This window comes from Brachyistius frenatus, unplaced genomic scaffold (genome assembly GCF_029030835.1).
Source record: "Brachyistius frenatus isolate BFR_SWC_R1_liver_20210118 unplaced genomic scaffold, ASM2903083v1 Contig_11, whole genome shotgun sequence".
NCBI lineage: Eukaryota > Metazoa > Chordata > Actinopteri > Embiotocidae > Brachyistius > Brachyistius frenatus.
The window spans coordinates 4360550-4373543 of NW_027210610.1; the positions used below are offsets into that span (position 1 = coordinate 4360550).

Sequence of the window (12994 nt, forward strand, 5' to 3'; positions counted from 1 at the left end):
ACGGTGATGTCGATTCCTCTTGTGGGTTGCATTTTTTTTTTTTTTTTTAATGAATTTGAGGTTTTAGCAAATAGAGGAAGCGTAGATTCTATTATTAACGTGAGTGATTTTTGATTTAAAGAAACACTAACTTAACGTTGGGGGTCGGAGGGGGAAAAAAAAAATACACATCTTGTTTTTGTTTTTTTTGTGCCGTTAAAAAGAAACAATCCATACATATTGTTTTTTTTTACATGTTTTATTTAAAAGGGAATACTGAGCATTAATTCCTCATTCCCAAACAACCGAGGTTTTCCATTTCTATGTGCCGAGATATAAAAGCTGGCCTGGTATCAGTCTCTAACACTGTTGTGAACACCATGCAGAGAAAAATTGCTTATTTCAGACATCACAGGCAGTCGTATCAACAAGCATGTTTTATATGTGACACGCCGTTATAAGGAGCACAGATTTCACTACAAAGGCAGTTTGTACTGCACAGCTTCTCTGTCACAGTTTCTCTTACACACACACTTAATACTTTTTAAGTTGCACTTTTACTCACACACACACACACACACACACAACAAGACAACGAAGGCTAGATTTGGTCCCCTATCAAATCAGACGGCTGCCATCACTGGCACACAATTCATTTTTTTTTTCTCATGAGAACCAGGAAGTAGACAGCACCACAATTAAAATATGATGTAACCCATAACACTAATTAAATGCAGATATCTCTTGGTTTTTGGAGGTTACTTTGTCACACCTCTGCACACGTTCTCGTACAATTAAAATTGAAACAAAATATTTCATGAATATTTTTGTGTGACATAAAAATAAGAGTAATAGGTCTGTCGCAATATTTTGGTTTGAGAACATCAAACAAATCACAAATGACAGGGATTGTACGTTCCGCCTTGATTAGTTTTGCTCGTCTTCTTTCCTTTGAAAACTTCAAAGTTTTCCTCAGTTTGAAAACCACCGTCAGCTTGTATACAAACACATTCTCAGACATTACATAAAACATAAAAACACATTCATTTATGGTATATTACATATTTATAATGTGAGGGTAATTATTTTTTTTAACCATACAAGGAAGACATCTTTCCATCAAGATGATTAACAATTGCACATAATTGTTGTCTAAAATATTTCAGAGACACATGGAAACATTAAAAAAAATGGCACTGTTATAAAAAAAAAAAAAAAAAAAATTAAAAAATAAACATTTAGACAAAATTGTACATTTGCTTTTGTTCATCTTTAGAAAAAAAGAAAGAAGAAAAGCTGCTGAGAACATGAAAAGAAAACAACAGATCTGTGTATAAAGTGATGCGTTTTTAAAACAGGCCTTTGTTTTTCTTCAGATTCTTTTGCTTCCAGTTTGGCAGGGCGTTGAACTCGACTCGACTCATCTCCAGAAGTGTCTGCAAAACATCCAAGTGAGAGGACAAACAACTGTCAGTACAAAGTGATTAGAAGCGTTGATCAAGTACTGTAATATCGTTTTACACAAAGGTCGTCACTTAGAGACTCTCTGTACATATGGAACATTTGGCCCATATATAAATCCGTGTACGAGTACATCTGCTTAACTATACCGTCATGCATGTTCTATTGTCTGCGGAGTAGAAGTTCTCATCTTTTTCTTTGAAAATTGCACTAAAACTGTCCCTCGACTGATTGCAGGGAAATCATTTGAAGGACTTGTCTTCATTAGTCGCTGCTCGCATCCTACCTTGAAGTCCTGGTCAGACAGGTAATCCTCCAGACGAAGAGGGTCCACTCCCTCCGGCAGCGGCTTGCTGGTCAGCTCCTCGATGGAGTACTGCTCCTTACTGAGTTTGGAGAGCGCCTCCTTCACCAAGATCACTTTGTTCTTGGAGCTCTCGGCCTGCGAACGCGCGCAACTCGCAGTAGGTAAACTGAAATAGCGTAGTTTGCATTCCTCTGCATGTTAAAGCTAGAGTTATAAATCTCACAGAACAGATTTAATCAAACATGAACGTATAACGGAACAGGACAAAATACCACGGTCTAGTTGAAACCCTGTTGAGTGGCAGCCGGCGACACCGAGACGGCTCTTAATACAATTATATATTTTCATACAAAAAAAAATAAAAAAAATCCCAGAGATGTTGCATTGAAAGTCACCCACCTTTGAAGTGATACTGGTGTCCTTCTCCCAGTATGGGAAGATGTTGGTGAAGGTCAGAGGTTCACAGCCTGCGAGGACCAGATAGGCCAGAGGGGGGCGCCGAGGATTCTTCTCTGTAAATCAAAGCACAGCCACGTGTTGACAAAAACATTTCAGCAAATAAAACACAATATAACATGATACATTTTTTTGAGGGCTGGCTAATTAAGTATCTGGTATCAGTGACTTCAGTTTGCTAAATATAAGATGAATACATAAAAAAAAACAACAACAACAACAAAAAAACATTAGTGGACAAATTTATTATTTCGTTTTTAGGATCATTTGGAAAATGCTGTTGTTGTTTTATTCATTCATTACATTCATCGTAGTGTTATTTAGTCTGTGAGCTCCAACCTTTGCAGTACTGCAGCACCGTCTCCATGGCACACTTCCTCTCGTTGTCCCAGCGCATCTTTGCCGAGCCGGTGCTCTGCGTGTCCTCGGGCTGCCAGCCCTGCCACAAATACACCTCCATACGGTTGTCCAGCACAAAGAGGGCTGAGGAAGTAACAACCGGGGACTTGGATAAGATTGTATCGAGCGGCAGGAGCAAGAAGTAGACGCAGTCCAGTTAATCTGGTCTACCAGAGTGATTGTAAAGGCCAAGAAGGACGCGCGTCGACAGAGAGGCCTGATTGAACCTCCGGCTCCTCTGACTGTCGGAGGTTCAAACACGGAACCACGTGGAACTGAACTGCCTTGTATCGTTTGTATCGTGCTTGTGCGTGGCCTTGATGAGACAAGTGTTAAGACAAACTCTTTACTTTAGAAAATCTCTTTGATTCAGATGAGACATAACTCGAGGGAGTAAGGTCACAGCGCTGCACAATACTGTGGAGTGCACAGTTCAGAACTAGTGTTTTTCCTTTGGATGTTGAAGGTTGGTTGATGTAAGAAAAATGATTAGAGAAATGCTGGCGACATCTTTTTTTTTTTTTTTTTTCTGAAAAGATATTTACTCTGGGTGCTACGTGTCTTTCAAAGTCTTATTTGTGAGGGTTTCTGTGAAACTTATGAATTTTGCTGAAGATACGGTTTGAAGATTTTGAAGATTTCAGTTTTTGTCAGTTGTTTCTCTATTTTTAGGATTGTTTCTATTGTTTAAAAAAAAACCAAAAAATGACATACGAGGGTCAATGAAAGAGTTGCTCACATGCAACAGGAACAGTCTCTGAACTCTTCTTTAGTTGGCCCTCGTACACAAAGCTCTGATTAAAGCTTATATGAATTTATGGTGTCCCGTGGGCCCGAAATGAAAACAACAAAAAAACTCAAATCACTGAAATGCAACAGTGATACAAGCGCGCGTTACCTGGCTGTTGTGCCGAGTAGAGGTTCTCCTGCAGGAAAGGCATCGCCATGACTCCCTCCGTCACCCTGGCAGGATACAGCTGCTCCTCTCCTTCAAATACCCCGGAGCTGGCGCTGAGCCGGAAGAGCCGGGGTGTGTAGTTGTACTTCCCCGGATCTACAGAAAACACACACACACACACGCACACACACACACACGGATGAGCTCTCTCCCGGCTAAATATCTGGGAAGTTGCCACGTGGTTTTAAGTGGCTTTTAAATGGTCGGTACCTTGCAGCATACAGTCGTAGGCCTTCTTGTCCTGCTCGCCCAACGCCTTCACAAACTCCGCCGGTTCAGATCCTTCCTCCACCTCCTCCATTCTCACTGCTGCTGCTGCTGCTGCTGCTGCTGCTGCTCAGACCCAACTCCGCGGGACACCTTCCAGGACACAAGAAAACTGTCGGGTTACCCACCGCAGCAGCCACACGTCCGTCCATCCATCACCCCTCCGTTCACCCGGCCGCCTTACCTCTGGGTTATTTTGTCCGCAGCTCTTTTGGCCACCTGCTTGTCGCTCACGTGGGCTTTACATCCGTGCCACAAGTACACGTGGCCTTTCTGAGCACTGAGCAGCAACAGGCTGGCTCGAGAGCGCAGGCTGGCACGCTGGCAGTCCACCTCCACCAGCGAGGCCTCCACCTCCGCCTCGCCACGGACACAAAACAACCTCCAGCCGCCTGGAGATGCGAGGCAGACACGTGGCATAAAAATGTTAAAGGGCAGCAAACATTCTGATTCTATCGGTGTTTCAAAATAATCGTCCGAATCGGATTATTGGCACAAATGTCAGCAGTAATGCAGAGATTCCTACCCGTGTCGTTGGCGCCGTTTTCTCTGCTGCCCTTGTGGATGATCAAACCTCCCTGGAAGAGCTGCAGGAAACACGGGGGCTCTTTTCCTTGACTCACCAACACCTGAACAGGCGACCAGAAACCAACAGATGAAGAAAACCACACTACATATAAGCCTGAACACACGGCCATGAATGAATGCTCTTATGGAAATAGAATAAATGATGGGATGATGTGGTTGAAGCCTTTGAGTTCTTCACCTTCATGCTAAAGTTCCTTATTATTTCCAGTTACGTTTTATTGACCGTGTGTGTGCGCGCGCATCCGTCATGAACTGATACTCACTTGCGACCCCCTGTGGCTGCCCAGCTCCACTGTCATTAGAGCCGAGGTTCCTTTCTCGCTGACGCTGGAGTGACTGCCCTGCCAGAAAAAACAGGCTGTCCTCTCTCTCCCAGGAGCTCCAGCGCTCAGCTCTCCGGGTTTCTGCCGCTTCCCCACTGACAGAACAGAACAGAACCAAAGTGAACCCCAGGGGGATGAAAGCAGGAATTGCTTGCTCGCCGTCTTTCGCATCTCTTTCCTCACAATTTCAGTGACATAACGGTCTCCCGTTATACACGCGCTTTTCCCATTAATGCAAGTTTTTCAACATTGATGGAGTGCAGCTGTATTCAAATAAAACAGGATACACCGTTCGCACATAAAAAGTCAGGCAGATATAAATTCCTCCCGCCATTAATCCTCAATTTTTTTTTAATTTTTTTTTAATTGCATTTGAACTACTCCGCTGTTTATTCTCCAGGTGACCTCTGCGCCAAAATCCCAACTCACCCAGTGTGGTGATGGAGTACTTCCAGCGGATGATGTAGGCGTCGCCCTCGTGCAGCTGGCCGAGACTCTCTTCGGGCAGCTCCTCCTCACCGTGCTCTTTGATGTGCCAGGCTTCCACAGCTACCGTGGCCAACTGTGCCTGTCGTCCGTCCTCTGTCCTCACCAGGCCGTGGCCCCGCCGCACGTCAACCCCCTCCAGAGCCGACTTCACCGGCTCTGGCTCGTTGTCCAGCAGGGCTTTGGCGTCGCACGGCTGCAGCTCCAAGTCAAGAGGGGAGCGTACAGAGGAGTGGACTGGGCTCTGAGCGGGAAAAAAAAGGAACACTTTTAGTGAGCTTTTAATTGCTTTATTCCCTCGGTATACTTCTTAAATCGAAGGGCTTCTTGGCTACTAAAGTTCTCCAAAACAAATGATCTGAAATTGAAGTCAGTCTTATCTCATTTACCTTGACTTCCTCAGCTTGAGCTGCCTCCTCTTTCTTCCTCTCGGCCCAGTCCAGGAACTTCTCTCTGAACAGGGACGTCTCGTTGTGCTCGGATAGACGGCCAAACAGAGCCCAGCTCGGACGACCCTCCCCCTGCCTGGATGTGACGCACATATTCAAACACACAAAAGTTATCATTAAAAAAAAAAAAAAATCTATGCAAGCTGCACTGGCAGAGTAAAACCTCTAGGGGCTACAATGACACAACAAATGATCGGACAAACTTCACTAACCATTCATTCAGTCCGTTTTAAAATGTGAAGTACAAACTAACACATCCTAAAAAAAACTGCTCCGCAGCATTTCTTTTACAAATGTGTCAAGTGCTGTATATACTATACTCACTGAGGCACATCCTCATTGGTGCAGGAGGCAGCTAAAGGGTTGACTCTGCAGGTGCTGTAGTCGTAGCTGCCGCTGTAGAGCTGCTTTCCCAGTTTGACAGCTACTTTTCTGTCACCTAAGGGCACGTCTTTCCCGTGCCACACGTACACTTCCCCGCCAAAGTCAAACACCAGGACCTGGTGGGAGGCAGCGAGAGGATAGAGAAAGTTTAGAGTGTAAACGAGCATATTAAGAACTCTTGATAAACACCTCAGACTTTCAGACTTTGTTTGCAGCTCCCAGACTTCCCTGGTGTGACACAGCTCCTATTCGTTTTTTTGTTGTTGTTGTTTTTAACATGTATCTGTTTGAGTGGTGATACCTCTTTAGAGTTGAGCAAGGACACACTCGGGATGGAGGCCCAGGCATCTTCATGAGGCACCAGTTTGTCTCCCTGGAGTCTGTACACTCCATTAGAGTCCACCACCCCACTCTCGTACAGCTCGTCCTCCTCTGGCTCCCCCGCCCCTATAACAAATACACACAGGAGTATTCAAATCAGGGTAAGCAATTGATGGTGACGGAGAGGTCAGACGGACTCCACATAATAAAACGTGTGCCTGTACCTCTGTATTTGGTCTTCCCACCCAGCAGGCTCCAGAACTCTTTGGCCCATCTGCTGTCAGTGTTGATGCCCTCCTCCAGCACCGTCACCTGCGGGGCCTTGCAGCCGAGGTCCCTCTTGGCCTGAACGAACGATGCCATCTCTGATGCCTGGACACAAAACAAGTTGCACCCGTATAGAGACGGAGAGTTACCCAAGGAAAAAAACGGCACTCTAAAAAGGAGCCGTTGGACCAGGCGACAACAACAACTGTGTAAATGAAGCACTAGTTTAAAAGTATGGTGTTTTTAAAAAAAAAAAAAAATTTAAATTTTATTCTGTGTGAGGTTCACTACCTTTGCTTTCTCGATGACGTTGGCAAACTCTCCGCTCCACATGAAGCAGTGCTTCGGTGTTATAAGAAGGAAGCAGTCGCCGCTGTTGAGAGAGCGAGCCGTGGGCTCCATCAGGCGCACCTGGATGTGCCTCCGACCTACAGACAACAACAAAAGCTATTTATTCTTTGCAGTATTCATTTCTGAAATAGATTCTGGAACTAAATATTCTTTTTTGTGGTTTATCAACTTGATATTTTGATGAAATGACACAAGAAATGTGAGATTTATGTCATTTTCTTTTTTATTATGGTAGAACGGTTAGGATCAATCAGCAAATAATTTAAGGAAAACAAACGCGCAGCAAGTTCTCCTTAGTTTTCTGACCTTTGATGCGAATAAGCATGAGCTTATTGAAAGGCAGCGTGCTGTTGTTGGTCACAACATCGGTGGACTTCACACTGCGCAGGCTGACTTTGCGAAAGTTCTCTTTGCTGGCGAGACCCGCCAAAGCCACGTCGGCCAGGTTGGAATGCTTTGCCACTAGATTTGAGAGAAAACAAGAACACCAGAGACACAATTATCAAAACATAACCCTCTAAATGTTGAACTAACACAGTGTTTTGACTGATCTTTGTCTCTTGATCCGAGGTGCTACCAAAGTCAATTTACAAACCTCCAGTAGAGAGTGTGAGAAGCAGGGCGTGTTTTTGAATTACTTGTTTCGAGCACATTATGTAGCCTCAGTGCTCACTTCCTCGTAAAAAAGGCCCCCGAGGTCAGTCTCGCCTGAAGAGTATTTATAGAGGAACTGCATATAGAAAATATGCAACAAGCCAACACATAGAGCTATCTTCTAAAACATAACATTTGGTTATCAAGTCACCGACATATTTCCTGCACAAACAAACAGGAAACTGAATTTGGCCATCATGAGAATCCATTGAAATATTGAAAAGGCACTATAATTCATTTGCAGTGATCTCAATTGTTGCCAGTTATTTAAGAATTTGGTTGAGTTTTGTTTTTTAAAGCCGTCTCAGACTCTCAGATGTGACTTGGCTATGAGTCTTAGTGGTGCTGCGGTATGCGAGTCTGAGCAGCCTTACTTCTCTCCACTTGGATCCTCCTGGTCTCCACTGTGGCCACATTGAGCCTCTGCTCGGTGTAGACCTGGCGGATGTCGTTGCGGGCAGCCAGAGCCCGCAGAGGGTTCCTGGACCCTTGATTCCTTCTGGGTGGTCGCACTGCTCGCTTGTGTTCTGCTACGGCTGAGGTGAGCCTGAAGACACGATTACACAAAACCGCGTTGGGGAACAAATTCAGCCACACACAGCAAGAGCTCACGGTGACAAATTTGATCATATTCCATGCGAAACATATTTCACCGTAAACTGCTCGCGACCTGCACGACGTCGGTCAGTAAGTGCATACGGTGTTCTTAAGGGATAGAAATGGCATTTTTCAGTTCACGATGATTTTAAACTAACTTGGGTGTGTCAGCCTGGATCTGGCTGAGGTCCTCCTCAGTCAAAACTACACTGGAGTCCTGGAGAGTCGAGGGCGAGACGGATCTGTAGAAGTTGCCGAACGTCTCCTCATCATCCAGCGTCATCACTTCCTTCTCCGTCTCTGCTGTCACCTCGATGGTGGATGTCCGGTTTTTGCTCACGCCTGATGATCCCGAACACAACATCAGGAAACAGGAAGGATGGAACAGGAAGTGTCACACACAACTTTTCTCTTACTAAGGATGCTTTTTTTTCTTCTTCTTTTTTTTTTTTTGCAGAGTTGTGCTTTCAGTGAACAGGACAAAGAAAAGGTCGTGGTGGGGTGATTCACATGTACAGTATACTACACATGTTGGCTATCCTGCCAGCTTGATGAATGTCTGTGTAGGTTCATATATGAAGTGCTCCATAATGTGACATTCTCACTATGTTATGTTGCAGTAAAAGTGACTTATAATTTAAAGGAAATAAATGTGGAATAACACACTTGTACAGATACATGTACAGTATGCCCTTAATAATAATTAAATATCATCTAATGTGGAGAACAACAAGAAATAGGGGGATGTACCTTTATTGTGGAGCTTGTCTAAGAAGGACTCCAGCTTGTCGAGCCGTTTATCTCCTTCCACCTTGACGTCAGTTCTACTGGAGATTTCTGTTCAACGGAGAGATTTATTTCATGGTGGCTCTTGTGTTTCAGGAAAAAAAAAACAGTTTTGGCATTAATTTAACATATCAAATCGCTATTAAATGACACTTAAGGATTCAAATTCAATCTTTATCGTTATCAAAAGGCAGTTTGAGGCAGAGACCCCACCGCTCTGCTGTACTTATAGACACATAATGTTCATTATTTTCTTAAAAAGACCCACAGACCTTCATGCGGTTTCACAGGTGTGGAGTTAGACTTCTTGAGAGAGATAATAGGTGACTCTTCCTTTCCTGCATCTGAAACAAGACCTGGTAGAACACAATAAAGTTTCAGCATTGATTAGTCTGTCGATTATTCTTTTCAAGAATTAGCAAAAACTTCAAACACCTACGTAATGAGCATTGTGTAAACCACTGCTGACTGAATAGAGTGTTGTGGCTGGAGGCCGCATTTATTGTTTGTCCATTTCTACAAACTAATATTTAGCTTGCTGTTCATTCTTTTAGAAAACTTTATGTCAGATTTTCATTTGGGTTTTTCTTTTTACATTTTTTTAAATTTTTTTATTTATTAGAAAACAAAGTATTCAGACCTATCACAGCAGAACAATGGTGGCTGGAGTACACAGGAAAAAAAAAAACCCACCTCTCTTGGCCATGCGTCCAGCCACAGTGAACTGCACAGAGTCGTTGGCTGCTCCTTTGCCTTTGCTCTTCCACTGCTCCTCCTTGTCCTTGAGGATCTTCATCCTCTCCATCAGAGACATCTTTGGCTCCAGGTCCACATTGGACTTCTGTTGGAACAATTGATTCATATAGAAATTAAACTTACGATTTTAAACGTAAACGAGTGCAGAAGGTCAGACACTTTGTTTCACACGAGTACGGACGGTTATGAGGACACATTGAAGTGACCATGAGTGAGCGATATAGCCGAGGATAAGCTACACGGTGATGGCGGATGAAGGATGCTGAAACATGGGAGTTGCAGAAAAATCGGATAACTTTCTAATCGTTTCATAAAAACATCTTCTTCCTGCAGTTTTGACTGAGTTACTCAAACTTTATTTTTATAACGTAAAACATGGAGGAGCGTAGAGGCCATCCATCAGCCATTATTCAGCAGAGCCTTCGCCGTGTGATTTACTCACGCTGCCATTTCTGCACCTGAAGTCGACCATTAAAAATGAATTAGCACAGGCCTCCCGCTGTCCCTCCCTCCGGTTGACCCGCTGGAGCCGTGTTCCAGTAATGAATGATATTCCACCCCTAAATATTTGAAGCGTTTTATAGTCTTCCGTGGGTTGCTGCTGCTGCTGCTGCCACCCATTCTTCCTTAGCTAATAATGAGCAATTCACTGCGTGTAATGTAGCATGAGTGGTGACTGCCTTTCTGCAGTAGGTTACACGCAGCTTTCCACACTGTGACTGCACAGGAGAGATACACACAGAAAATAAAGTCCAAGAAAGAAAACTGCCCGTCTTCACACGGGGTTCAACGGTGGGTCATTTTGCACGGCATGAAATTGAAGGAGAAGACAAACAGATGATTGGGATTCCCAAAACCAAACCGCTTGTTACAGTCAAGAGAGGAATTTTCTCTGCGGATGAAAGATGATCTGTGTGATCTGCTGACTATCCTTCTGTAACTCATAGCATCATCTTTACTGTAAGCCCCGAGGAGTCGACTTAAACACTCACAGATGTCAGCAGCCTTAAGGAGAAAAAGATGCAGCGCTGAAACAGAGGTGAGCTGCAGTTTGGCATTCGGCGTTAGAACAGGAAATTAAGTAGCAAAATAAAATTGTTGTTGTTTTTTTTTTTTTTACCAATATAGTAATGGAACTTTTCTCTACATTTACCCCAGGTCTGTATTTGTTGTCTGTAAAGTACCGAGCAAGATAAATTGTACCAAGCACAATCAAAACTCTACGGAGAAAATGATATTCCTTCCTCAAGAGATTTCCATTTAAAACTAAATCATCTTTGATTGACTTATCGATTTATCAATTCATTGTTTTTGGGGTAAAATGCCAGAAAGCAGTGAGAAATTGCTGATTATAATCCCAGATATGTAGGCGACGTCTTCAAATTGCTGGGTTATTTGAGCCAACAGTCTAAAACCCAACGGTATTTAACTAGCAATAAGATATTCTTGCCTGTTTCAGCAATATCAAGAGGCTGACATTGTCTCCACCCCTTTATCATAACAAACCCTGAAAGCCTCTCCTAAATCAAATCCAACGTGTTATTTTGGTCAATGCAAATGGAAAACGGCTAGTTGGCAACAAAATGGAAAGACGCCAGTTCTTCACGTACATGTTGACATCTTAAAACAACTGTCTATTCAAAAGAAAGCACACACCTTTTTTTTGCCTTTCTCAGTCTACACAAACTTTTGCTTTTTGTACTTTAATGTCAAACACGTTGCATCATGTGGTCAAATATTAGACATGAGACAAAAGTTCAAAGAAATGTATTTCTTTGAACTTTAGTTAAAAAAGATTTATGAACTACACTTATATAATGCACTTTTTTTTTAAACTTTCACAGACAAAACACTTTACATCGTTGGCTCTCTTTCACGCACACACACACACACACACACACACACACACACACACACACACACACACACACACACACACACACACACACACACACACACACACACACACACACACACACCAATAGGAACAGAGCTGCCATGCAAGCCTCTGGCCTTCTTATTCAACATCAAAGATCACTTTAGCGGGACGCTTCAGACAGGAGGAACCAGAGATCAATCCATTCCACCTCCTGAGCCACAGTCACCGACACACTGGAGCTGGACATCAACGTGAACTGATTTCATAAGAGTTTTTTTTTTTTTCCTCCATTTCACGAGACAGATAGAGATGCTGATGCACGAGTTTTCACATCACAGTGAAATAATCTTTGCTTTATCAGTGTACAGAATTGTTATTAGTACAAACTTTTGCACTACAGGACTCTGTTTCATGCACTTTTAAATCCTCCAAAATACTGATACACCTACAGAAATGTTACAGTACAAACTACAGTATCTGTCTAATTACACAGTCACAGTCACACACACACACACACACACACACACACACACACACACACACACACACACACACACACACACACACACAGACATAGCCCCTACAGCTAGCAGCCCATCTCTGGAGTCAATCAGCGAGGGGAAATACCTTGGCCTGACAGGACCCCAGAGAGAAACAGAGGTATGGAGGGGCTGGGGCCTCAAACACCCACAGGAAACCATTTTTCTCAGCCCTGCCTTACTGTACGGGGCTGGCTGCTCTTCAGCCAAACCACTAACACAGATATCGACCACCTGCGGACATTCATGTAGCAACAGAGAGAGTGCCGACAGCTCCGACTTCTCGACGGGAACCGGAGGGGTTGTCCAGGACACAGGTTTCGAAATAGGAGCAAAATATTAAGAAATTAAGTCCATGTAAACAAGGCACATACAATATATATGTGCGCGCGCGCACACGCACACACACACACACACACACACACTCACCTGGAGGGATGGGAAAAGGTTGACAGGCAGGTGGCAAAGTCAAAGAAAGAGGGTAGAGTCTGCAGGTGAGGACAGAGGCCAAAGGGACACAGAGGACAGAGGAAACTGGAAAGGAAGATAAAAGGACGAGGGGAAACAGGAAGAGGAGAAGGAGAAAGGAAAATTATAACGAGAATGGAGAAGAAACAGGGCAACGTTAGACTGCAGCAGCTGGAGTTAGAAAAGATTTAGCATGGAAGACTAAAGGAGAGGCATGGGGCGTTTACCTGGCATAAAGTGGGTAGGGTGTTCTTTATAACAATGCATTAGGAGAAAGCAAATATTAGAGAATACAACGTGCACATGCGAGTCGTTTCTA

The 12994-nt window shown here is 43.7% G+C and overlaps 1 protein-coding gene across 1 annotated transcript in view; it reads right to left on the bottom strand.

Moving 5' to 3' along the window:
* Positions 1–219: 219 nt before the first annotated feature.
* The window catches only part of svild (supervillin d), a 31332-nt gene continuing 18557 nt past the window's right edge, over positions 220–12994 (bottom strand). Inside the window, 22 exon segments of the mRNA XM_069691690.1 lie at positions 220–1415; positions 1727–1882; positions 2147–2259; positions 2543–2686; positions 3501–3656; positions 3771–3867; positions 3869–3920; positions 4012–4219; positions 4354–4456; positions 4679–4833; positions 5168–5468; positions 5614–5749; positions 5998–6173; positions 6359–6504; positions 6603–6750; positions 6937–7073; positions 7303–7458; positions 8025–8197; positions 8406–8589; positions 8998–9084; positions 9306–9389; positions 9727–9874. Of these exon segments, the coding sequence (XP_069547791.1) occupies positions 1329–1415; positions 1727–1882; positions 2147–2259; positions 2543–2686; positions 3501–3656; positions 3771–3867; positions 3869–3920; positions 4012–4219; positions 4354–4456; positions 4679–4833; positions 5168–5468; positions 5614–5749; positions 5998–6173; positions 6359–6504; positions 6603–6750; positions 6937–7073; positions 7303–7458; positions 8025–8197; positions 8406–8589; positions 8998–9084; positions 9306–9389; positions 9727–9874 (3147 nt within the window). The 3' untranslated portion in view covers positions 220–1328.